We start from the raw sequence: 25,988 nt of genomic DNA on the forward strand, positions 1-25,988 counted from the left end.
TTAAGTTAATTAAACATAATTTATTTTGTGATTCTATAAGATTCAAGATTCTGATTCTGTGTGTTTTTCAATAGAAATAATAGTTATTAAGGGGGAAAAGAAATATGTCAGTTTACATCTGAATTTGTGTGTGTGTGTGTGTGTGTGTGTGTGTGTGTGTGTGTTTTCAGCATTTAAATTAAGTTTAATTGGAAGTTTGCTGAGCCCTGGTTGAGAACCACTGCTCTAGTCCTGAACGCTCTGGCGGTTGCACTAAAAACAGTGCACTAGTTTTAGTTGCACTAAAAACAGACTTGCTTACAAATCTATGTTAGGATTTAAAATTAATTTTGTGTACCGTCTAATTGAAAAAAAGTTACTTTCCATAAATATTTCTTACATAAAACTGTATTATCTATTAATTTCATCACTGTGTTATTTAAAAAAAAAGTGTTTATGACAGTAATTTTACCTGTCACTAAATGCAAAGTAGACCCAAAGTGATTTTTCCCTTGAATTTTCATTTTGGTGGCTTAATATGAGGAAAAACTCACATAAATGTTCCCAAAAGAAATACCTTAGGCATCCTGGATAAACTTCTAAGGGTAAATAGTTTTTACAATTTGATCTAAACAATCATGTTCTAGTTCTTCCATTTAATTTACTCCCCAAAGGCAGTTTGACTCACATTAATGAGCAAGTTTCCCTTATAATGCAAACACTTTCTAAAACTGTTTATTAGTATTTACATACTATTTTATTACTTATTAATTTTTTTATTTTTTTATTTTTATATTTTCACTTTTCATATTAATTTTAGTTTTAAGTTTTAGTTTTAATTAATTAAGTTTTAAGTGTCCTTTTTATATATATTTTTCTAATTAGCTTAAGTTCAATTTTTTTCATCTAATATTTAAATTTTCTTTTATTTCCACAATTAACAAAAATGCTTTTTAATTAGTTTCAGTTTTAGTTAAAAATAATGTTGCTTGTAGGAAGAATAACAGCAATGCCTCTTACCTTTCTGTCTGTTGATGCTTTGGAGGAACAAGGACAGATCAGCCTCTTTCTCTGTAGTGGAACTCACAATACTGCTTTTGCTTTTATTCTCCTTCTCCTGACTGGAATGCTGCTCCGGAGTCGCTGTAGACGTTCCCATTACTGCAGGCCTGGGTTTGGTTGACCAGCTGTCCTCTGGTTGTGGCTTGGGCTTCTCAACAGGTGCTGCTTTCTCTTTTTCCTTCTCTTTTTCTTTCTCTGTTTCTTTCGAGGTGCTATCTGGGGGGTCGATGAAGGGAGAGGCTGTGGCGCAGGAAGTCGTAATGGGCTTAGAAGATGTGACGCCTGTGGTCAGGGGAGAAGATATTTCAGGAGGTTTTGGGGCGGAATATTCCTGCTCCCTCTTGGGACTCTCCTCAGAAGCTGATTCGATTAACAGGTCGCTGTCAAGCTCCGCCTCCCTTTCCTCTCTTAGCAGACTGTAGATTGGTGGATTGCTGGATTGACCAAAGCCCCCCTTGGTACCCCCAGACAAGTCAAATAGGTTACTAGCACTGACCTTGTTGGTTTGTGGTTTGTCAAATGGGTTACTAGCATTATCAGTGGCAGATGTGTAGCTGGTCTGCTCAAACGGGTTGCTTACTTGGCTGAATCCGCCTTTTGCAGGCGGGGTCTTAGATGTCAGGTCATATATTGGTGAATCAGATTCTTCGGTCACTTGCTCAATTTCTGAATCTCCAGATTCATCTCCACTGCCTTGAAGGTCTTGAGCCCATGGGGACGAGGGTTTGGCTGAACTCTTGATGTCCTTGGCTTCAGGAAGACTGGGATGAGAGCTGATGCCACTGGAATCTTGAGTGGAGCTCACAGACTTCATTCCTGCAGGCTGGAACAGCACATCAGATGGAGACTCTCGACCTGGAAAAGAGGAAAGTAATGGAAATGTCAGAACTGTAAAAAGCCTAAAATATGAGAGAAAGATTATAACATATAATTCTTAATAATGCACTCAAATAAATTGCAACATTTTAAATGATTTAAATGATTAGGTATTAGTGGCAAGACAGTAAGATCAAGACTATGGATCAGTATTTTTCTGCCTGTAATAATCAGTTTACTTAACTAAATAAAATAGAAATATATATATTTATATATATTATATTTTATATATATTTATATAAATAAATATTTGTCTATTACTTGGTATTAAAGGCAAGACAATAACCCCACGGATGAGTGTTTTTTCTGTCTGTCTGTCTGTGTCTATCTATCTACTTGAAAATAGAAGGCATTCTGAATTCAGTTCTGAATGGTGCAGCAAGTGCATCACAAGTGGAAGGGATCTACCTGTAGGGGAGTGGTTAGGGGAGTGGTTAGCTGAGGAGGCTGCGCTATCATCCTCTGGTTCTGACAGTGTTACTATGGGAAGACCCTGCTGACCGAAACTGAGCACGCTCTCTCTCTCGGACATGCCCCCTTGCGGAGACACTTTCACTGGCTGGGACTCTGTTGTAACCGTGATCTTTACAGGACTGGCACTCTGTGGCGTTTCCATCCTATGGTAAGATCGGTAATCTGCCATCTCTTCATCTGAAGGATCCTCCATGTACGGAAATGCGTGCTGCCCACCGGCTGATCCCGGACTCTTCACCCCTGTATCTTCAGATCCAAGAGGACTCTTTTCCAAATAGCGACCCAGATCGAAGGGGTCATGGCTGGATTCCTTTTCATGAATCTTAGGCTTGAAATCCTGAATGTCATCTTCATCTTCTTCGTCATCTCCATAGCCAGACATGGGAGGCTGCTGCTTGTTCTTGGTATTGCCCACACTACCAAAATCACAGAGGTCATCCCCCATGTCCATGTAGCTGTAATGGTCAGTCTTGTGTGAACCCTGCAGGGTCGTCTGATGGTCTGAGGGGTCACCTGGGGTCATGCCGATGCCGGAGTCGGTCCCAGTGGGAGCAGGTGGAGAGCGGTTGCCCTCAGTGGAGAAGAGAGAGGCACCATCATTGAAAGGATTGGAGGAGGATTTTGAGGAAAGGAGAGAGGTGTACAGATCACCCTCTCCTGATGATGACTTCATAAACATGTCAGACAGTGAGTCACCTAGAGAGAGAGAGAGAGAGAGAGAGAGAGAAAGAGAGATAAGTAATGAAAATCAATGGGTGGAAAAAATGTAAACAGAAAACTGGTTATTCTTTTTTTTTTTTGTAAAAAAGATTGCAAGTAAAAATGATTTTCATGGTGTTTGTTTTCATTATTGGTTCTTGAATCTGTGTATTTCTGTGCTGATGCACACAAAACACCATACTAAAATAATATTGTTTGTTCATTTGATAATGTGCATTCAAAGATACAAATTCAGAAATTCAGAGCTTATTTGTAGTAAGTACCTATTCAGACCTAAATTATCTTTCAGTATTATTTTTTTTTTACATGTTACCTTTAGGATCCATTTTTCGAAAATACAATGTATCCTTCCACTGTTATGTGTGACACTTGTGACATCGCTAGTCATTCTTTGAAAAACTGATCTCATGCTTTCATTACAATTATACATGTTTTCAACCAACATAGTCATTGTTTATTATAAAACATAAGATTATTGTAATATATATTGAGAACATTTGATTTAATCACCAAAACACAACAGTGTGATCTTCTTTCAATTTAGTACTTTTAACAATCAGTTAATTGAAGAGCAAACAATGCAAGGTACATGTTTCAAATTACCTTTGTTGCTGAAATAATTACAGTAATACAGGCAATAATTGCCATGTTACAAAATACACTTACATTACCTAACTTGCATAACTCACATAAAATTCATGTTTGTAAAAATATTTATCCAGAGTTATTGTAATAAAAGGTGTGACATGGCCATACGGTTTTGTGCTAGTTTACTGTCAATGCAGTAAATGTCCTCACTGTGCCATATGACTGAATCTGTGCTGTAGCTGAACTTTTCAGATAAAAGGTGAGTTATGTGCAGTCTTTACCATGGTAATGCCTCTATATACAGTATCACATGGCATAATGTAATGTAATTTGTGTTTGATAATGTATTTGATGCCATCTGTCTCCCTTCTTCTGATACAATTCTGATCAGTTCCTCTCCCTTGTATCCTGCTGTATGTTCACAAATTGTAATCACATGGCATAATGTAATGTAAAATGCTGTATTTGATGCCATCTCCCTTCTTCTGATAAATCTCTAATCAGTTCCTATCCCTTGTGTCCTGCTGTGTGTTTATAAATTGCAAAATATGTTTTATAAACAAGGACGTCCTCATAGGGAGGTTTTTGGTGACTTTGTCAGGTTTTGCTCACTTCCAATTTGTCCCCAAAATATGGTTAAGTAGGAACACACACACACACACACAAACAAAACTAACCCTACTCCTTTAACATTATGAAAATTATGGTTTTACACTGTTCTGTTGTGATGTCCAAGGAGCACAAAATGCTGCTGCCAGAATGCTCAAGTCAGCCAAGATATTTGAATCAGTTACACTGCTTTTAAAATCACTGAAATGGTTGCCTCTTCGGTATAGAACTAACTATAAGATCCTATTTCTCGTTTTCAAGATGCTACATAATTTTGCCCCTTCTTATCTTTCTAATGTTGCCATTTTATAATCCTTCTAGATCTTTGAGATCCGAAAATCTAAATATTCTCTGTGTTGTCAGAACAAAATACAAACAACAGAGCTTTTTCTTGTGTTGGACCTAATCTTTGGAATGATCTCCCTCTTTCCATTAGGTCTGTAAAGTCACTACTGAAATTTAAGGCCATGTTAAAAGCACATCTTTCAAAGCCTTTTTGGGCATCTTCATGAGTCTATGACTCTGTACGTTGTTCTCTGTACTCCTTTTTATTTTGTGGTTGTATGTTATTTATGTGTTTGTGTCCATGCGATTGTGAATACTTTGGGCAGCAGCTGTTGCATTAAAAGAAAGAATGGATGGGTTAATTATAATTTAATATATTTTTTAGTTTAAAGTTTATTTGCATTTATTCTGTAGAATTCGCTAATGGCAATAATAATACATAAAATATGTTAGAATATTATATAACACTAGTTTTAGAGTAATTTAGAGTATATTTGGGCAGCTGCACTCACAAATGTGATAATAATAGACAAAGACACAGTCCTACACAGAGAAAGACACAAAGTAATCGAGCTGAACAAGAATCTATGCAGAGAATCAGCATGAAAGTCGATTCTTTTTCCAGACGTGATGTAAATCTGATTCCCACTGGACTGAGAGGAAAAGCAGATTAGGAAGTTTGATCATGTAGTGACATTCAGACCGTTTGGGTACGGTGAACACTACACAGCCCTCTGAGACACAGTTGGAAACATCTGCTCTGTCTCTGTGAAATCAGTTGAGTCTTAAGAGGATTAATGAAGGTTGGACAAGGAACCCTGTGACTGCTACATCTCCAATAACACATGCACATCAGCCTGTGCTAAAATTTACGGTAGGAAATAACATCGTAATGGATCAATGCCCAAATGCATTTTGGGGAAATGAATGATGTGATTCCAAAACCTATCATGGCATCTTGCCGTCTACAGCTTATACAGACAGCTGTCTTCTAAGGCAGCATAGCAGTGTTGTTATTGTTGACTAAAATAAAACTAAACATATTACAAATCGTCTTTGGTAATTGAAATAAAGCTGAAATAAAATATAAATATTAGATGAAAAACATAAACAATTTAAATGACCATTAGAAATGCTGCCTTGTGACAAAGTGAATTAAAAACTAAGTGAATTAAAAATAAATAGCTAAATAGAAATATTTAAAAAACAAAACAAAGCAAACACACATAAAATTATCAGATCATAAACTAAAATTAAAATGAAAACCAAAAATATAAAAATAATTGGCATTGCCATTAGTATGTTGCTAACGACCCAATACTAAAATATAAAAATATATCGCACATACAAATATTGGGAAAAACAGTCAGACCAAACAGTTTCATAAAAAGATCCTTTTCAGTATTACATTTATTATCAATATTTATCAGGCTTCCTCCACCAACTTTGATAGATTTTTTTTACACTGAAAAGTGCATTAAAGAGTTGCCTTCTCCATTCTTGTTTGAGTACTAAATGTGTGAATATCAGAAAAATGTGTATGTCTTGCCAACACCAAACAGTGACTGCCCGTTTTTCAGCAACTCTGCGTCTGGTATTTTTCATATTCATTTCTGCCATAGACATTTTCTTCAATACAGAATTCTAAGCTACAGACCAAAATGGCCACAAGTGAAAAAGTTATTTGATAAAGACAAAATTTGTTTTATGGGTGTGGCTGAATTCGGTATAGCATCCTAAATTTACATTTACCATATCTTTATATAGTAAGAATAGTATGCTACTCTGAATTCAGCCAGTGACTCGATCATGTTATTTGCAATGCTTGCTGGGAGTAGGCGGACACTGCTGAGCTCTTTTGGCAAGACTCACATTTCCATGGTAACAGTGACTTCTCTGATTGTTGGAGGATTATGGGTAGTGTAGTTCTTTGCCAGAAATTAAGGGGATAGTAAGCTAAAAAAATTAAATTTACTGACCCTGCATGACTTTCTTTCTTCTGTGGAATAGAAGAGATATTGTGAAAAATGACTGTGTTTTGTTGTACATACAAAGAAATATGGACTAATTGGGGTCCAATGTTGTTTGGACTTCTTTTGTGTTCTGTAGAATAAATAAAGTCATACAGGTTTAGAATGACATGAGGGTAAGTAAATGATAGATTTTCTAGTCATGATAGAAAAAAACAACATTATTTTAGAATTAAGCTGAAGTCACGCTGACTTGTCTTCCACCATTTTACAACCTCAAAATTCTAAGTAGGTCTGTCTGGAAAGGTTTATACAATCAATTTCTCTACAGAGGCCCCTAGTGTTGCGCTCTATTCGAGTGGTCCTTGCATGCTGACCGCCTTTGGCTGAAAGTGACAGAAGGAACGGTCTTTTCACATACACCCAGCACTGTTTGTTGATCTCGCTCAGCCTCTCTCTCTCATGCCCGAGTGACTTTGTGAATGCAGACAGACAGTACGCACCGGCATTCCTCCTCGTCTAGGCCTTTCCCTTCAGCATATTAGACAGGCAGACAGAGAGAGAGACAACTGGGGAGAGAGAGACAAGTCAGAAGTGGATTATGGTGGACATATTGACATGTGGGAGTGATGTTACTGATGGTACGATCAGAGTTACAGGATTTCTGTTGTGTTGAGCTGCTCACCACGTGGACAGATCTTTTTCCAGCCCGTCTTTTTATTAAAGAGTCGTGAGCTCACTGGCTTGGCTACTGTAAAAAGACGGCTCACTCTTACTCAGCCTATAAATAGACCTCCCTCTGTTTATATAAAAAGAGAGAATGCTAAAGACTGAGCCAACTACAGCCCAAACCGACATTGTATGAAAGACAGGAAGAAAGAGCGAGAGAGCGAGAGAGAGGGAGAGGAAGTGAAGAAACAAGAACCTTACCATAACCAGAGTGTGAAAGACTCTTTGTGTGAGTGCATTTGAATGCATTTAAGAGAATATGCGTATTTGGGCTTGTGTCCATGAGAGGAGGAAAGACTTTGTGTATGTGCAAGTGTGTGTTACAGCTAACCAGTGCACGGGGGAGCTGAGGGATTTCAGGCACCGGCTCATGAATATTTGAGCATGTGAGAGAGACTGTGCATGGGCATATGTGTGCATGCAGTTTCCCCATAGCTAATAATAGCACTCTGAGCCATAATGGCGGCTCAATCAGACTCTTAATGGACCAAGGAGCACCTGCAGAAGCAGAAACTGACAATTAGCAACAGGAAAAAGCCATAAAAGCGAGCTGCGATGGTTTCCGTATGAAAGTTTGAAAGTATGTCACTGTATTTCACCTTATGTATTTTACATGCTATGTGCGTGATAGGCTGTAGTCACCGTCTCCACTCTGAAAGGGTTTCTATAGATACATCACTACTTTATCTGTCACATTGATCCATAGAAACACTAAAAGCACATTAAACGCTGCAGCATGTGGTACAATTAAAGTACCACTGTGAGTGCTTGGATGTCTGCCCCTGAACCTCCGATCATGTACACTTCCTTCTTGATAAGATAGTTCTATGTTTTATTATTGTCCGGTACTAAATCCACATTATTGTCTGAGGCTTAGGAATCAGGCTAACGCCAGACCGTCTCATCTAATAAACTCACTGTTCTTTTTTGTTACGGTCAGTGAGGATTCAGTTTAGCAGCTCAGAAATACTGAGAAAGAAAGAGTTCACGGGAAAAACTCTAGCTTTACGATGCAGGATATTCATTTCTTGATCAGATGTTGTTCATAGCATCAAAACAGCTACTGCTTCAAATGTTGAAGCAACATCATTTATGGCAATAACACAAACTTTACCCAACATAAATGTTGACATCCCGAACTAATATGAGTCTTTTCTTCAACTCCTCTTTGTTTTAATAATCACACTATACACAAGAAAACTCTAATATACTTTCTAATATACTCATCTCTAAAAAAGTTTAAGGCACACTCAGTCATTTTTATGCATTAGCACTGGCCAATATGGTCATGTTTGACATGTAAGCAGCAATACTTTTGTTACCGATGGCTGTAAAGAAATGTGCAGTTCACAGTCAGCCGTAATTAATTTATTCAGTATGCAAATGTGTCCACTAACAGGCGTTTACCAAGACAACATGAGCACTATTTGGCTGGTCATGTGATCTCAACATGGTGGCCCCCCTGAGATGGTGCTCCATGTAAAATAGATTAGGCTACTGATGTTACTGGAGTCATCATTTCAGTGGATATCATTTTCAAGTGCTACTCATTTATTTCTTCTTAAAACTTTAAATAAAAAATATTAAATACTAAGTGCACTTTTAAGTGCACTCAGCAAACAAGATATAACTGACCAGATTACAGTTAGTTTATATTAAAATACTAACATTAATGTGAATTCGAATGTCTTTTAAAAAGCTTAATATACTACAGCAGGTAGAATCAGGAGGGCTGACAACACACTCTCAATGCAATTTGTAATTATTGAATGTTTTCTTAATTCGTATGCTTGCTTACGCCTCACTGACAGGTCAGGTCTGGGGTAGACCTTTTCCTTACAAAAAAACGTTCGCCATTGTGTAAAAGAGTCACATTTTCTCATTAGACTGGGTTGAGTCCGACTGTGAATTTGAAGGTTGTGCTGATGACCTGTCATAATTAGGCCTGTCGCAATAATCAATATATCGACTTATCACGCAATATATGTACATGACCTCAATAATTTTTGGTGATCTACATTGTGATTATATATTCAGTGGCATATAATGGTCTTTAAAATGACAATAATATCGCTTATCGCAATTATTTCTGGGGCAATATATCGCACAACAAAAAGTTGTTATCGTGACAGACCTAGTCATAATGAGAAGTGTTAATAGCCTCGCTGTGCTACATGAAGAAGTTTATTAGAGGGGTGGACAATGCCCAATTATTGAGCCATGCCCTGTGATTTAGAACAGTGAGACGGGCCGAGGAGAAAGAGGGCAGTGAGACAGGTTGAGCACAAAGACAAAGAAATGATGATTGCATTATTGTGGCTTTATGAACACACATCAAGATCCTAAGAGTTCTCACATCATGATTGCTTAACTCTAAAACCATTTGAGAGTAACAGAAGAATGTTTTGTTTGTTTTATTGTGTGTGTCGTTTGTTTGATCATGTTGTTTGAACTACCATAGTTGCCTGGAGCACACTGTGCGTCTGTGTATGCAGAGACATCCAGGCACTGTCACACCCATGGCCTGGTCTGTCTCTCTTCGTCTCCAATTCATCATCATCATCAGCTTTTGCTTCTTCTTTTATCGCCGGCATGGATGTCGCCGCTAAACACATACAATGCGTAATTATAAAAAGCCCAAATTTACCTGTAGATGCAGTTTCCATGGCAACGCCTCTTCCTTCAAAGCGATGGAATTGTTGCTTGGGCGCGTGCACACCGTCCCGCATCTCGTCGAAACGGGGCCCTGCGCTCCCAAACATCCCGTTCTTCTCCTCCTCCTCCTCCTCGAACCATTTCCCATCCAAACCCGGCCCCTCGCTCGAATTGGCGGACATGCTTACAGTAATCGCACGCAGGGAGTTTGTTTCGAAGCTAGAACGATTCTGTGAGATCGCAGAAGATATTCAAAGATGTGACGCTTAATATGGCCGATCCTGACCGATGCTTCCCGTCTCGCAGCAGCGGAGCCAGTGGGCTCGATGTGTTTGGTTCAGTGTCTCGGAGCTGACGTCACTGTATCTGTGCGGCTCGCGGTTGGCACGGATTTAGGACGGAGAGCGACATTCCGTGTGCGCGCGCCTCCACCCCACGGGCGTGGTTCATGCTACCTCACAGTACACATAACACGTACGCCACATTTAAGCTTTTTAAATAGACTTCAGCGCAAATTACAAAAATACATTCAGCGATGAAGGAAACAGTCTTAACATGACTTTTTCCTCGTTGTTGCAGCCTGAAATGACTAAATTTGCAGGAGTTGTTTGCAGAAACAGTGTTTTTTACTAAATTGATTAGTCATTAAATTATTTTATATGATTTCCGACTTATTTCAATATTTTATATTTTATAGGCGCTGTTTGTCAATATTTATACTCTGCCCAGTTTATTTGTTTAATTTAACTTAATATTATTTTAGCATGAATGGGATAAAATTGGTTGAATTTGGATTATTTTTATTTTATCTTATTTCTTCAGAATTGTGAAGATTAGTTTGTCTTTTTCTATATGCTATACCCTTACCCTTAGCTAGCATTGTTGTGTTGTGTAGGTGTGTTTTCTGTGTTTTCTCCGTTTGTTTTAATTTCCAATTTTAATTTGTGTTGGGAATCATTATTAAGATGTTGTTTATTTTCCTTCTTTATTATATGTAAATAAAAGTTTTTCTTTTGTATAAATAGTTTTAAAAAGTGTAGACTAATTAAAGGATTTTGTTTTGTGAAATTTAAAATTAAAATATTTCAACACGGAATAATTCTAAAGTCGCCATATAGAAGCTTCCATTTAAACCTCGGTCAATAATGCACATTGCCTTGAAACACTCACATTTGATATAGTTTTACGGGTGGATGATCCGGTGTTTTAGCACCATCTGCTGGCGGACAACACAACACATTCCAACAGGGCTTCCTTAGCACCGACGCGACGAGCCACGCTTCCTTAGCAACGGCCTGATGTAAACATTGCAGTGAGCAAAATAAAAAGGAAAATCATAAGTGCGGCTCGGTACTGGAGTATTGATATGTTTTCCCTGTTGAAAGGTATGTTTACACTTAACAGGCATCACGCAGCTGTTGAACTTTATAGTGGAGATTAGATAAACTGATTTGTTGTAGTGGTAAATCATGGAGTGTGAAGGAATTTGACTTGGTCACCTGCTGGGCTCTGGACTAGTATGCAGTTGGACATACACAAACAGGTGAGGAGTTTCTAGTGCAAATACGCATTAGTAAAAATGAGTAAAAATTAGAAATGTATATTTTGTGAGATAAATGTTTATAAGTATACGTAAAAGGTGTTAGCAGCATTGCAGCATTTTGAATGTGTTTTTGTAGTTGTTCAGTATTAACTAGGATAGAAATGTAGCTACATTTTATTATTATGTTTAGTAGCTACAGTCGTAGTAATTTTTAGTAAAGAATTAGTGACTGTTTTATTTGTTTGAATGCCCATAAGCCTTCAAAAATACTGTTTTTAAGGGGATCATGACACAGAATGAAAAGCAGAGACTAACTGGAGACGAAGAAATTATAAAAGAGCTGGTGAGTTTTTTTATTTATTTTTTTAGTTCAAATAAATAAACTTAATGTGCAATTTGCCTTTGTGTGGTTTTCTAATCTAAGCCACATGTGCTGGTCTGTGCTGAAGTGTCTTTGGATTGTTTGTTTCCTCAGTGTGTGTCTAATGGACTCTGCTATGAGAAGGTGTGTCAGGAGGGGTGTGGTGAAATGGTTCTGGAGATGTTTTTCTCTGGTTTCCCGCGCATGGTGGGCCTCTCTCTCTTTCCCAGACTGTCCAGTCTCACTATTATAGGCCAGAGCATCAGCTCAATCCATGGTCTGGAGTATTGCCCACTCCTCAAAGAATTATGGGTAGTGGAGTGCAAACTGAATGTAAGTTACTGAAAAGATTTGGAATGTTTCTAGTTTAATTTTCTAAAAATGTTTAGTGGATTAGATTTCAGTATAATTACAGTATTTTTATTTTTTGGGGCTTTTTCTGCAATTTTGCCAAGGTTGTTCATTTGAAATGCTTATTTTCTTTGACAGATTTACTCTAATTAAGATGAAAATCAGCAAATAAATCTAGTATATTTTGATCTGTTTGGCATTGTTTGTGTGTTGTAGGAAATCTGTGGCCTACATAACTCTGTGCATCTGCAGAAATTATTTCTGTACGACAACGACATCCAGCAGATCACAGATCTAGAGATGTTGGTTGACCTTCACATTCTGTGGCTTAATAAGAACCAGATCTCTGACATACAGGTATAGCCTATGTTTATGTCTGGAGATACTGTAAATGAAATTTTAAATTATATTATTTATAATATATACAGTACCACTGTTTTACACCTTGTTTTACAGGGATTGAATTCACTTGTAAGCCTTAAGGAGTTGAATCTTGCTGATAATGCTATTGAGACTCTTGGTAGGTCCACTGTAAAACACCACATTTTCGCCATTGTAGCATTTAATTTTTGTACTATAATATTAGAATATACATAGACATTTAAATCTGTTACTAGATACTCTAATATTTAACATGTTTTTTTCTAAGGTCATAGTTTGGATCCCAACATCAATCTCCAAAATCTAAACCTCTCAGGGAACAAAATCAGTTCCTTCAAGGTATGAGAAATATACCATTATTTGACCTGCTATTTTGATAACTGTATAATAGCAGAGTAATTTATTTTCATGAATAAGGCATGAATTGTATAGAACTGAATTTAATTTAATAGTATTTGCTAAGGCATGCAGCCCTAAAATTGCTTATAATTAATTCAGTTTTTAATAACTTACCTTAAAGGTACAGTCACATTTACCATTGCTCAGTGAAATTTCCTGGGCAAATGGGATCACACACCCAAGATGTTCATATGTAGTTACTTATTACAAAAATATGTTTTTAAAAATAAACATAATTGCTTCAAAATTCACGTTTTGCTTTTTACCAAAGACATTATTTTACTTATAAATTGAAAACCTCATTATAAAAACCCATAGGGAAATGACAAATTAGTCTTCCAGTATTTGGTGTCACAGCTGCAGCTCTCTATAGACAATGGACCTTTATCGTCTCCAAAATTTTGCTAAAATTTTGCTAATGTGTCTGCAACTTACGTATTAAACTTTGGGACATACCTATGTTTTTGCTGCGCACATGAATGATGCCTAAAATCATGTTTTCTCTTATTAGATTGTGGCTTGCCCTTTGTGTAGAGCCCATTTTGTTTGTTTGTTTGTGTCCGAGATTACTAGGTAATAATTTCCTTCTGGCCTTCACACCGTTATTACTGCAGGCCTGTATCTACATGTCATTATTGCATCCTCCCTCTCCTGCTCACTATAGATCTGATTACTGTTATTTCTGTGCATGCTCTGTATTTTCTCAACTCCCCAGAGAGACCTGATCATTTCAGGAGTTGCACGATTCAGGTTTTTGCTTTTCACTTCTTATCACATATTATCGTAATGTGGCATCTCTGTCCAAATAGTTTTCATCTGTCTCTCTTTTTTCGAAAGGAAAAAGAGATACTTTTTCAATAACAAGAATAAATATTTTCATTTTCAAGTGGTGTGGCTCCTGAATGGGGTGCACATCTCTAAATGGGGGCCTTTGTTATTTTGTGTGAGTCGAGTGATTGAAAGCTCCTCTGTCTCGTTTCGGCTCTTTGTGTCTGACGGTCCTTCACTTCTCTTTCTGTCTAACACACACAGTTTCATGACACTGATAGGTGTTTGTATGGTGCTTTTTGTGCTGTTCATCTGTGGGCTTCAGGCTCATATGTGAGGTTCTTTTCTCTAATGGGAAACTAATGCACTTCCATTTAATGTCGCAGCAAAATGTTTCATTTATGTAGGCGGAAGTTATTTCCTGATGTTGCAAAAATAACAAAATATTAAAATCAAAATATCAATAACAAACAGCATTTATAGCATAAATTAATATACCATACATACCACAATCATTGAAGATTTTTTTTTTTTTTTTACAAAAAATGAATTCATATTCCTGAATAGTCCTGATCCCTGAAAGAAAAAAACTGTATGTAAAATCTGTACGACCATTGTTTTCCTTATAGGAACTGACCCATCTGGCTCGGCTGCCCCGACTAAGACACCTGAGTCTGAAGGACCCTCAGTCCATTCCAAACCCGCTGTGTCTGCTCTATAATTACTACATACACGTCCTATATCACATGCCACACCTGCAACGCCTGGACACATATGACATATCCAGCAAACATCTCAAAGACACTGCAGAGGTGAGAGAATCTCTATTTCATCTGAAAGTCTGTCTTTTGTGTTTAAGAATGATGGGAACATGTGGTTGTGCATCAGTCTACAGTGCTGAAGAAAATGATGTATTACACCATGCGGGAACGTTGTGCGCTAAGACAGTTTGATGACCTTAAAGCCAAGCTCAGGCAGCAGAGGAGAGACCAGATACAACTACCAGAGGAGAGAATACGAGTGCTAACACATGTGTTTAGAAATGTGAGTATATACAGGATGCACACAGTGTTTTTTTTGCCACAATGGTGGTATATTTAGAGTATCACTTTTTTCCTAAATCCATTCCTAACATATTTAGTAGGAATGCACCCATATAAAATTTCTGATATTGATAAGCTTAAAATTATTGTTGTTATAGCCGATAACTGATAAATGGCTGACTTTAAAATAATGTAAAATTATATATGTGTGTGTGTGTGTGTGTGTGTGAATTAATTATGTGTTAAAATATAAGAAAAAAATATTTTTAATAAAATAAAAATAAAATACTACAAACTAAAGCCAGTTGTTTTAAATGTGAAGTGAATTTAGCTATCACAGCATTATAATGTACAACATAAAAATGAAATTAGCTAAATATTACATTTGACTGTTATTCAATTATTGTTGTTTTTTTTTTAAAGACGAACTTTACGTGATCATTAGATATTGGAAAGAACTATATGTAAAATAGAGGAAATTAGCATGCACTCTTAAATATCCATTAAAAAAACAAAAACTAATACTGGATGATAACCAGTATGGTACTGATATCCCTCATTTTCAGAAATAATAATAATAAAAATATTATTATTAAATTAAGTCATCCTCAAATTTGTCCCCAAACTAGTTTGTTTGTACCCTAAAATACACTGACCCTCTGTGGGCAGATGGAATGTGAGCTGTCCCATGTACAGTCTGCTGGTAAGGGAGATCCTGAAGACTTGACCTCTGACCTTCGTAATGACCACAGCCATGAGCAGAGACTGCAGCACAAACTGAATGCTCTTAAAGACCGACTGAAGTTCTGGAAGCGGCACCTGGAGGAGTGAGTGTGAATTTTATATAAACCTTTATTTATTTTATATACATCTTATGTAAACCTGTGTGCATGATTATTGTCAGGTCTTACATTTCTTTGTTTTGTTTTGTTTTTTTCACAGGGTAGAAGCATGTCACCAACATAATGTGGCCTTGGCCTCAGATAGAAGGGATATTACGGTGCACTTTTTGCTGTTGGAGCTGGAAACCGTGGGGAACATTCGCTTTGAGGAGGGAAACACTGGCGAACCTTGGTACTACATGTATGCATGCAAGATCAGTTGTACAGAACACAACATGCAGGATTACTGATCTGTACTGTTCTCTGCTTCCTCTCTCAGGTTCACGTCATGTTACGATCTCTTGCTGTCTCGTTTCTGTGTGTGGGATTATAAACCTCACCACATCACTGGCATTAAAATCAATCGAATCATCCGTATCCATAACCGAGCCCTGCGGCAACGCTTCCAGGACAAAGTACACTCTCTGCTATGCAGACAGGAACCTTCACCCTACTCACAGTGAGTCAGCCAGATGCTCACTGTGTCTCTTCAAGAAAAAAAATGGCTGATTCAAAATAGATACTGTTTGATAGTCTTACGTTTATATTCATGAATCAATAATCCATATTCATAGTTCATATAAATTTTTAAGATCATGAGATATGTGTGTGTGTGTGTGTGTGTGTGTGTGTGTGTGTGTGTGTGTGTGTGTGCGTGCGTGTGTGTGACAGGAACTATAAATGCTGCATGGAGTATCTGTTCTACGTGCCCGATCCAGAACATTCCTGTGAAAGCGTTGAGATACTACAAACCCTAGAAAATGGTTTTAAAACTGCTAATGCATATAAGGTACACAACCCATCAAAGCCCGGTGAGGACTGGTTATGAATTTCTGTTGTTTTTAAATGGATCCATCATCTTGAACATGGATGTGTGTTTCTTTCCTTCAGGCGTTAGGCAGAGAGAGAGCCGTCCCCCTCTCTAACAGTGTGAGTGTGTCTGATCGACTGCGAATGACATTTATGCAGAAGAAGAGTTGCTCAACATCAGGAAGTAGCCCTGTAGACCGTCTTCCCTTCAGACATGGTCTGGATTCACTCAGAACCTTTAAATTAGATTAATTTGAAGGTGCTGTCTGTCATTTCTGTGCTACTTCTGGCACCAAACAATATTACAAAAATAAAAGTTTGGGGTCAGTAAGATCTTTTACATTTAAAAAAAAAAATATCTTATGCTTAAAATACAGTATGATCAAAAATACAGTAAAAACAGTAATGTTGTGAAATATTATTTAATATTATTATTTACAATTTAAAATAGCTGTTTTCTATAAAAATATTTGTTGAAATGTAATTTATTCTTGTGATGGCAAAGCTGAATTTTTAGCAGTCATTACTCCAGTCTTCAGTATCACATGATCCTGCAGAAATTATACTAATATGATGATGTGGTGCTCAAGAAACATTTCTTATTATTATCAATGATGAAAACGTTCTTGATACTTTTTAAAGATTTTGTTTATGAATACAAAGCACAAAAGAACAGCATTTACTTGAAACAGATATCCTGTGTAACGTTATAAATCAATTTAATGCGTCCATGCTGAATTAAAACGATAATTTTCTCTTTAAAAAAAATGCTGCCCCTAAACTGAGCAGTAGTGTACATACATTATGAATATCTCAATAATGTCACTGATATCTAAAAGTGTTTTGCTTTCATGCATTTGTGTATTGTGTATATATATTGTGTATATTGTGTATTGTTTTAGGTCAGTTGATAATTTCTAAAGTGTTCCTGGGCCGCAGTGCTGCAGCAAAGGAGGGTCTCCTAATAGACTGTGATCATTACCCTAAAGCGAACTCTGTCTACCTCAGTACCTGCTCTAAAGAGCAAAAACACACAGCACAAACAGCCCCTGGTGAGTTGGAATATGTGAACCCATCAGAGAAAAATGTCTTCAGGGCAGTGGTGATCAAAGCAGCAATGTGTGTGTATATGTGTGTTTTTGTTTGTCAGACTTGCTGGGTCTCTCCAGCCTGCCGGACAGCTGTGACTGTAGACAGCAACAGAAACTGTGGTACATGTTTGACCATGAAATGGTCCTGCCAGAGTACCTTGTAGACTTTGAATATGTAACAAAGGTATATGTGTTTAACAGTATACACTCACACATTTACACCATCCTGTTAATTTCATACCAGAAAATTGTAATCAAACCATCTTTATCTTATGGCATCTTTCTCTAGGACACATCCCAGCCCTCTCCAGACTTCCCGTCCAGTTCTCATACATCCCCTGCTGATGCCCCATCTGTGTCTCTTGCTGAGCTGGACCTGGATGAGGAGGCATTAAAAATGGAACCCATCCTGAAGCCTCACCCCAAGCTGCTCAGTCTAGATGATCAATCCATACTGACAGTGGCCAGAGCAAACGTCCTCAGTCAGATCACAGTGAGACTTACAATACCTAACACACACAAACCCATATCTCTGTAGTATGTAAGTCAGTTAGTGAGGTTGTGATCATTTCATTGACGTATTTCCTGTCATACAGGTACTGAATCTACATGGCAACAGTCTGAATAAACTGCCTGAGATTTCTCGACTAACGGCTCTAAAGCATCTGACCCTCAGCTTCAATGAGTTCACTCATTTGGACGATATTTCACACATGGTGAGGAGATCATTCTATTCATTCATAATTCCTTCTTATTCCATCTTCTCAATATGACATCATTACTAACCTTTAAAGGCAGCATGACAAAATTGTCAAAAGTCAAAACTGACCCTATATACTCTTTTAATGCACATTATTGGTCTTCATTCACTCTAAAATGAATTTTTAGTTGATGTCACTTAGTTCCTTTATTTTTAACCACCTGTCATAAAAACACTTTTGATGATATAACAAATTAAATGAAGTCCTATCATTGAATATGAAGTTGTGACTTGTGACTGTCTTTGTCTTTGTCTCTCAATGTCCCTCTATTTTTCTCTTAATCCTTTAGCCAAACCTGGAGTATCTGGATGTTAGTTTTAACCATATTTCCTCTCTGGAGGGTCTGCGTGGACTTGGTCGACTCATAGAACTGGATCTTCGCTGGAATCAATTGACCCGAATCAGGGATGACATGAACATTTTGCGTAAACGCACACCAGCCCTGCTCCGACTGGACACACGGCACAATCCTTGGCACAGGGTACAAGTCACCTTACATGACTGAGCTTCATATTAGACTGCATAAAACATAAAGCATCATGACCAAATGAAGACTGAGCAAGTTGATATCTGTTCAGAGTCAGTGAGATAAAAAAAAAAAAAAGAAATTAATATTTTTATTCAGCAAAGATTAAATAAATTGTTTAAAAGTGACAGTAAAGACAATTATAATGTTACAAAAGATTTCTATTTCAAATAAGAGAAAAAAATCTTTAAAATATGTTTCATGGTTTCCACAAAAATATTAAGCAACTCAACCTGTTCACTTGTGTGTGTTGCAGAACGAGTGTGTGCGTATGGTGGTTCTTGGTCTGTTGAAGACTCTCACTCATTTGGATGATGTTTTAGTGATGGAGGAGGAAGCAGGTGCTGCTATTCAAGTGGCTGCCCAATCTAGAATCAACCAGGTATAAATATTCTGGACATTATACTCAATGTTAACGTTTGTGTCCACATTTGACCTGGAACTTGTGTATGTGTGTGCAGGCATCTCTGATGACCCACTCTCGGACTGACAGTGAACGTCCCCGCAGTCTGAGTTTGCTCTCTTCTGCTCACCTGCTCACACAGATCAGCCCATCTCCATGGAAACACTCACAAGAGCTTGAGTTAGGCTGGACCACCAAAGTATGACATATAAACTCACATTCTCTCACACATTTGAAAGGGTTCATTCACTCACCCTTTTGTAATTTCTTTGTTTGTTCTGTGAAACACAAAGAAGATATATTGTAGAATGATCAAAGGCCTCTTTATTAAAATTGGATTTGAGACATTTATTCTGTTTTTTTTTAATGACCATTTTTGAACCTCAACAATTCAAATTCCCATTAAGTTCCATTATGTGTTAAAGAGCACTCTAGACATTCTGCAATGTATCTTCCTTTGTGTTTAGCAGAAGAAAGAAAGTCATAAACATTGGGTGAGTAAAAAGCTATGTTTCCATCCAAAGTTGCAAATTTAACTTGTGCGCAAAATTACAATATCACGTAAAACATTTGCGACTAAAGCATTGTTTCAATCCCATGTGTTCAAGAGAATAAAATGGTCACTTTCTGGGAAACTAGTGCAAAGAATCAAAAATAAAAATGAAGGTTGCTGCAACTGGGGAAGCCTGTGGCTCCTTTTTCCTACATAATAAATGACGAAACACAAGAAACATGATAACAAACGCTGTCATATTAACTTGCATTCGGATGACTGAGTTTTGAAACAGTCGTGAGACAGTTGTGAGAGCCACAACCAAATCGTTTTGATGACAGGTATTTCAAAATTATTAAAACAACATTTGAGATTTTATGCGATGAGATTGGTGCACTACTTCAGTTATCCAAGCACATGATCTGTAGAAGAAAAGTCATGTAATTTTTTTGATTTGCATTAAGGAATTCATTTGTTAACTGTGTTTCCATCATAGTTTATTCGCATGTCTTCTTATCAGAAAAAAAATTATATGACTCAATTGAGCGCATATGTTTTTATGTGCATCTTGGCATTTCCATCCAGCATTTTTTTTTGCGATATATCCCAAAATTCGCATAAAAATAGGTGGATGGAAACAGCTAATGATGACATAATATAATTTCTTGTTAGAGCCGTATCTTTAACCTATATATTTTGTCCTTTGCCCTGCGGGGTCAGATCACCGCACTGAATCTTGATGGCCAGCGGTTGACCCGGCTCAGTAATCTTGACCGACTAGTGAATCTATGCTGGGCTTCATTTGACAATAATGAATTAACCCGAATTGAGGGTCTGGAATACTGCCCCCTACTGGAGGAACTTTCTCTTAATAACAACAGTATCACCAGACTGGAAGGTAGTGCTCTGTCTCTCCCTCTCTCCCAGTATCTTTACTGTATCAGTTTAATATAAAACCAGGAACAAAGCGGTGTAATAGAACCTTCATTAATTAGTTCATCACACTGTTTTTTTCTGTGTTCATAGCTGCTCTTTGTTTGGTGTGTGGCAGGTTTGTGTGCTATGCATCGTCTGACTCGTCTGAGCATTAACAGCAACCACCTACAGTGTTTAGACGGGGATGTTTTGGACCAGCTACCCAACCTTCACTTCCTGTCTGTCGAGAACAACATCATCTCCTCTCTTCATGGACTTCAAAGGTCACGGTCCTTATTTGAGCTGTATGTCGGCAACAATGACATCAGCACCACCCGAGACATATACCACTTAAAGGTGAGGAGATTTTATAGATCTGAATATCATTTTGTGCAAATAATGATTTTTTAAGCATTCATTCAAAGTACCTGGTCATGAGAATACATGTAATGTGCTGTAGTGGAATGTTGAATTGAGTAATGTGTGGTGGTGATGTAGTGTCTTTTACTCTCAGGCACTGTCTAGTTTAATTATTCTGGATCTATACGGGAATCCCCTAGTAAACAAACTCGAGAACTACAGGATCTACATGGTTTTCCATCTGCCTTCACTCAAAGCACTGGATGGAGTAGCCGTGGTAAATATAACTGATGCTTCTGTATGTATATCTTCCATGCTTCCTGTTTTGTTTTCATATGTACACTACCATTCACAAATTTTGAACGAAATTAGTACATTTATTCAGCGAGGATGCATTAAATTAATCAAAAGTGACAGTAAAGCCATTTATTATGTTACAAAAATATTTTTAAAAAATGCTGCACTTTTGAACTTTCTACTCATCAATGAATCCTGAAAAAAATTTATCATGGTTTCCACAAAACTATTAAGCAGGACAGCTGTTTTCAAAATTGATAATAATAGGAAATGTTTCTTGAGCACCAAATCAGCATATTAGAGTGTTTTCTGAAGGATCATGTGACACTGAGGACTGGAGTAATGGATGCTGAAAATTCAGCTTTTCAATTACAGAAATAAATAACATTTTAAAATACATTAAAATACAAAACCGTTATTTTAAATTGTAATAATATTTCATGGTATCATTATACAGTATTTTTGATTAAATAAATGCAGCCTTGATGAGCATAAGACAAAAACATTTAAAAAATCTTATCAACCCAAACTTTTAAAGGTAGTGTTTGTATACTTTAACACCCTTTAAATGAACATTTCATCAAAAACATGAACATCCTGTCATCATTTACTGACCCTTATGTCATTTCAGACCCATATGATTTTCTTTCTTCTGTTGAAAACAAAATAAGACATTTTGCCTAAGCTGCTCTGTCTAAGCTGCTCTTTTCTATGCAATGAAAGTGAAAGGGAATGGAGGCTGTCATGAGGTTGACTGTTGCCGGAATTTTAATTTTTGTGTGAACCATTTGGGTGATTTAAGGTAAAAAAAAAAAACACACACACACACACACAAATGTGTCTGTGCTCTTTAGGAAACGTGTGAATCAGAAACTGCTAAAGACGTGTTTGGAGGGCGGCTCAATGCAGATATGGTGGCTGAGAAGCTCGGCCATACCAACCTCAGAGACCTGTCAGAGCTCAACCTGCAGTCCAGCTCAGTCAGGTTCACATGAACTCTTTCTACAATCCTACAGTCAAAATTAAACCAACACAACAGAACTGGATATGTTGCTTCACATTTTATGATTTCTGTTTTCCTGTGTGTCTTAGGATGGTGGATCTTGCTCCTGCTGATTTGTTCAGTAATTTACGCAGTATTAATCTAGAACACAATAACCTCACCTCATTCAGCAGTCTCATCTTCCTGCCCAACATTAAGGTATTTATATGTTTACGACAGAATGTAAATACAACACTTATGTCTTTGTCTATGTTACTGGCTATGTATACTAACATTATATACTATCAGCCACTGTGTGTCTACAGTATGTATGTTTTTGTTTATGCATGTGTTCTTTCAGGTGTTGTCTCTGAACTATAACCACATTGAGTCAATTCTGCCACGTCAAAAAGTTCAGAATCACATGAGCAACAAGCAGATTCTCTATCATAAAGTCAGTTCCAGTGGATATGGGCAGCAAAACAGCAGGCCCAGCAGGTACACACACACACACACACACACACAACATCACTCTCATAATCTATTGTGGTGATATACTGTAGTTTCTTGTTCAACCACAAGAGAGCATCACAATTACATATAATAGAGATTCCCAGACTGCAGTGACTGTTTATAAGCAGAGAAGGACTCACAGCTTCAGAGGCTGCTAAGTTTTGGGAGTGACTGCCACGTTTATTAACAAAGTGTCTATACCGCATACAGAATTAATGCAGTAAACTGTACTTTTCTGAATGACACACACACCTCTACATGTGCCTCTCATTTGTTTCTTCTCACTTTCTTTCAAAATGTTCTTCTCCTCCCTTCCTTCACTTTGTTTGTAGGGAGGGACCTACTGATAATCTGGAGCCTCTGATGTCCAGTTTGGAGGTTTTGCATTTAGGTTATAATGGTATATCCAACCTGATCAATCTACAGATCAGCCGACTGACTAACCTCAGAGCACTGTTCCTACAAGGTATGTACAACCTCTCTTGTAGAGCTATTCATCACTGTCTGCAAACATATCCTCAATGAAGTATACAGAAAATATTTCAAATATGAAATATGCTGTTCATTTGAATGTTGTATTCATTAAAGAATCCTGAAAAAACTGTAACCCTTTTCACAAAAATATCAAGCAGCACAACTGTTTTCAACACTGATAATATTATAAAATGTTTCTTGAGCAGCAAATCAGCATATTAGAATGATTTCTGAATGACTTGGTGACACTGAAGACTGGAGTAATGGATGCTGAAAAATCAGCTTTGCATCACAGGAATAAATTACATTTTAAAATATATTAGAATAAAAAAGTTATTTTAAATTGTAATAATATTTCCCAATATTACTGTTTTTGATCAAATAAATGCAGCCTGGGTGAAAATAAGAGACTTCTTTCAAAAACATTAAAAAATCTTACTGAACACAAACATTTGAACAATGGTGTATATACTGTATATTCTTTAATGAGATCTTCTCTAAGCTCCTTCTCTCTTTCCCTAAGGGAATGATATCAGTCGGGTAGATGGACTGGATGGTTTGCGGGGACTGCGTGAGTTGGTTCTGGATCGAAATCGAATTAAATCTTTGAGTGAGAGCTCATTCTGTGGACAGAGAGTTCTGCTGGATTTGCACTTGGCAGAGAATCGCATCCGTGAACTGAACCACCTTCTGCCTCTCACTGAGCTCCGGAGACTGTTCTTAGACATGAACAAAATACAGGTACACAATAACACCTACACAAAATACACAACAACCTACCTAAAATACAGGTACACAGTAAACATGTACACAAAGTTTCATCCTTGACTGTAAAGCTCCACTAAGGAAAAAAACTGTGACTTTTCCAAGCTTCTTGTTGGAAACAGACTATAATTTGTTATATGCTGGAAAAAGCTGCAAACTATCAGTTTAACTTATAATTTAACTTAACATTTGGTATTTGAGTCATGAGTCAAACAGTTTGGTTCACATTCATTAGTTAGACAGGATGGTCTGTCAGATATAGTTAATCTTATGATAGGTATACTTTGCCATATAATTTAAGCGTTGTAGGTTAGAGTTACACATGATTTTATTAGCAGCATAGTATCTACCAAGAAACTTAGGAACAATGTTACTCTAAACCCAGATGAGTGTGTGTGTGCAAGTTTGAGTGCTTGAGGCTTGCTTTCATTATTCACTTCTCCATTGTCATCTGTATGTGTGTAGCTGCAGTTTTACTGTAATTACTAAATTACAGTAATTCAGTCACTTAGTGTGTTTGTATTAGTGTTGTGGCCCTGTGAGAGCTCTGCCTTTTGTCTGCCCCTGAATATAAAGTAATTACAGACAGCCATTACTGCACCAGCACTGTAGCACAAGGGGACAATTAAGCAGTATTTACATTGATTGAAGGTCAGAGGTGTGTGTGTGTGTGTGTGTGTGTGTGTGTGTTCTTGAGACTCACTGATCTTTTTTGATTTACCTCCTCATTCCTTTATCTCTGTGGAATTCATGACATGTTAACAAAAACCTTTAATTTGATGTTTCTTGTGTCCTGCGCATTTCCTAATCCTATTTTTTTTTCATTGTTTATTCCCCTCCTCATATGCCTGTTTATTTAAATCTTTTTAAAATCTAGTTTAAAAATGCATGTGCCACATTCTTAGAAATGTAATTTTTGAATTCATGTTGGTTTTATACATTAAAGAAAAAAAGATTTGACAGATGACAAATAAAATACTAATTACTAAAATACTAAAATACTGAGTGGTGTAACCATCAAGCAAAAAGTAATAAAAGATGTCCACATATTTCAAAATAAACCAATATATCAAATTTAATAAATATAAAATGTTTACATTCATCATTATATGAATGATGAATATAATGACTGTGCATTATTCCATTTGACTTTCTCTAAAATTCACAGGATTTATATATTGTTACAAAAGATTTCTATTTCGAATAAATGCTTTCTTTTTAATATTCATTTCATCAAACAATACTGAAAATAAAAGTATCATGGTTTCCAGAAAATGATTAGGTAGCACAACTTTTTTCAACATTTATAATATTATGAAATGTTTCTTCACCAAAGATTGAAGTAATGGCTGCTAAAAATTCAGCTTTGTCATCACAAGAATAAATTACATTTTAAAATGTATTAAAATAGTGAACAATTAAATTGTTATAATATTTCAGAATATTCATGTTTTTACTGTATTTTTGATCTAATAAATGCAGCCTTAGTGAGCGCGAGATACTTACTTCAAAAACAATACAAAAAATCCTACTACCCAAACTTTTGTGTATATAAAAATTATATATATAAAAGCATATAATAGTCAATATGTTTCTTTTTTGTAAGTGTCTAGATGCGTTATATGTATATCAAAGTGTATTTATGGCCTAATGTGTCTTTTGTTTATGTTACAGGACATTTTAGAGTTGGAGAAATTGGAGGTGCTTCCTTCTCTAATAGAACTGTCTGTAATGGGCAACCCAGTGAGTCTCACACACACACACACACACACACACACACATACACAAGATGAAGAGATTTCAAACTGAACTCTTGGCTGAACTGCAAACTAACCATGATTACAGACAAATCCTTAAACACACACACACACACACACACACACACACACACACACACACACACACACACACACACACAGTATAA

At 36.9% G+C, this 25,988-nt stretch overlaps 2 protein-coding genes across 6 annotated transcripts in view; one reads left to right on the top strand and one right to left on the bottom strand.

The window, feature by feature from the left end:
• LOC107673903 (reticulon-1-A-like) overlaps positions 1-14,741 on the bottom strand; it is a 29,507-nt gene extending 14,766 nt beyond the window's left edge. For 3 of the 5 annotated variants that reach the window (XM_016467712.1, XM_016467711.1, XM_016467710.1), the window contains exons 1-3: positions 9,940-10,377; positions 2,326-3,087; positions 1,000-1,896 (exon numbers count right to left, since the gene is read on the bottom strand). In XM_016467712.1, the coding sequence (XP_016323198.1) occupies positions 1,000-1,896; positions 2,326-3,087; positions 9,940-10,129 (1,849 nt within the window). In that variant the 5' untranslated portion in view covers positions 10,130-10,377. Of the gene's footprint in view, positions 1-999; positions 1,897-2,325; positions 3,088-9,939; positions 10,380-14,727 lie in introns of those variants that run through there. The other 2 variants (XM_016467713.1, XM_016467717.1) reach the window with 2 other exon arrangements.
• Positions 11,121-25,988, top strand: part of LOC107673872 (leucine-rich repeat-containing protein 9-like) — a 16,318-nt gene continuing 1,450 nt past the window's right edge. Inside the window, exons 1-29 of the mRNA XM_016467679.1 lie at positions 11,121-11,490; positions 11,771-11,833; positions 11,966-12,184; positions 12,419-12,559; positions 12,659-12,722; positions 12,852-12,922; positions 14,380-14,562; positions 14,639-14,794; positions 15,463-15,620; positions 15,736-15,867; positions 15,955-16,134; positions 16,347-16,464; positions 16,566-16,701; positions 17,387-17,536; positions 17,635-17,759; positions 17,865-18,068; positions 18,172-18,291; positions 18,626-18,817; positions 19,119-19,244; positions 19,324-19,464; positions 20,479-20,656; positions 20,810-21,030; positions 21,188-21,310; positions 22,185-22,315; positions 22,423-22,531; positions 22,674-22,810; positions 23,158-23,291; positions 23,823-24,040; positions 25,739-25,807. Of these exons, the coding sequence (XP_016323165.1) occupies positions 11,467-11,490; positions 11,771-11,833; positions 11,966-12,184; positions 12,419-12,559; positions 12,659-12,722; positions 12,852-12,922; positions 14,380-14,562; positions 14,639-14,794; positions 15,463-15,620; positions 15,736-15,867; positions 15,955-16,134; positions 16,347-16,464; positions 16,566-16,701; positions 17,387-17,536; positions 17,635-17,759; positions 17,865-18,068; positions 18,172-18,291; positions 18,626-18,817; positions 19,119-19,244; positions 19,324-19,464; positions 20,479-20,656; positions 20,810-21,030; positions 21,188-21,310; positions 22,185-22,315; positions 22,423-22,531; positions 22,674-22,810; positions 23,158-23,291; positions 23,823-24,040; positions 25,739-25,807 (4,023 nt within the window). The 5' untranslated portion in view covers positions 11,121-11,466. The remainder of the gene's footprint in view (positions 11,491-11,770; positions 11,834-11,965; positions 12,185-12,418; positions 12,560-12,658; positions 12,723-12,851; positions 12,923-14,379; positions 14,563-14,638; positions 14,795-15,462; positions 15,621-15,735; positions 15,868-15,954; positions 16,135-16,346; positions 16,465-16,565; positions 16,702-17,386; positions 17,537-17,634; positions 17,760-17,864; positions 18,069-18,171; positions 18,292-18,625; positions 18,818-19,118; positions 19,245-19,323; positions 19,465-20,478; positions 20,657-20,809; positions 21,031-21,187; positions 21,311-22,184; positions 22,316-22,422; positions 22,532-22,673; positions 22,811-23,157; positions 23,292-23,822; positions 24,041-25,738; positions 25,808-25,988) is intronic.

This window comes from Sinocyclocheilus anshuiensis, unplaced genomic scaffold (genome assembly GCF_001515605.1).
Source record: "Sinocyclocheilus anshuiensis isolate Anshui unplaced genomic scaffold, SAMN03320099.WGS_v1.1 scaffold292, whole genome shotgun sequence".
NCBI classification, from domain to species: domain Eukaryota; kingdom Metazoa; phylum Chordata; class Actinopteri; order Cypriniformes; family Cyprinidae; genus Sinocyclocheilus; species Sinocyclocheilus anshuiensis.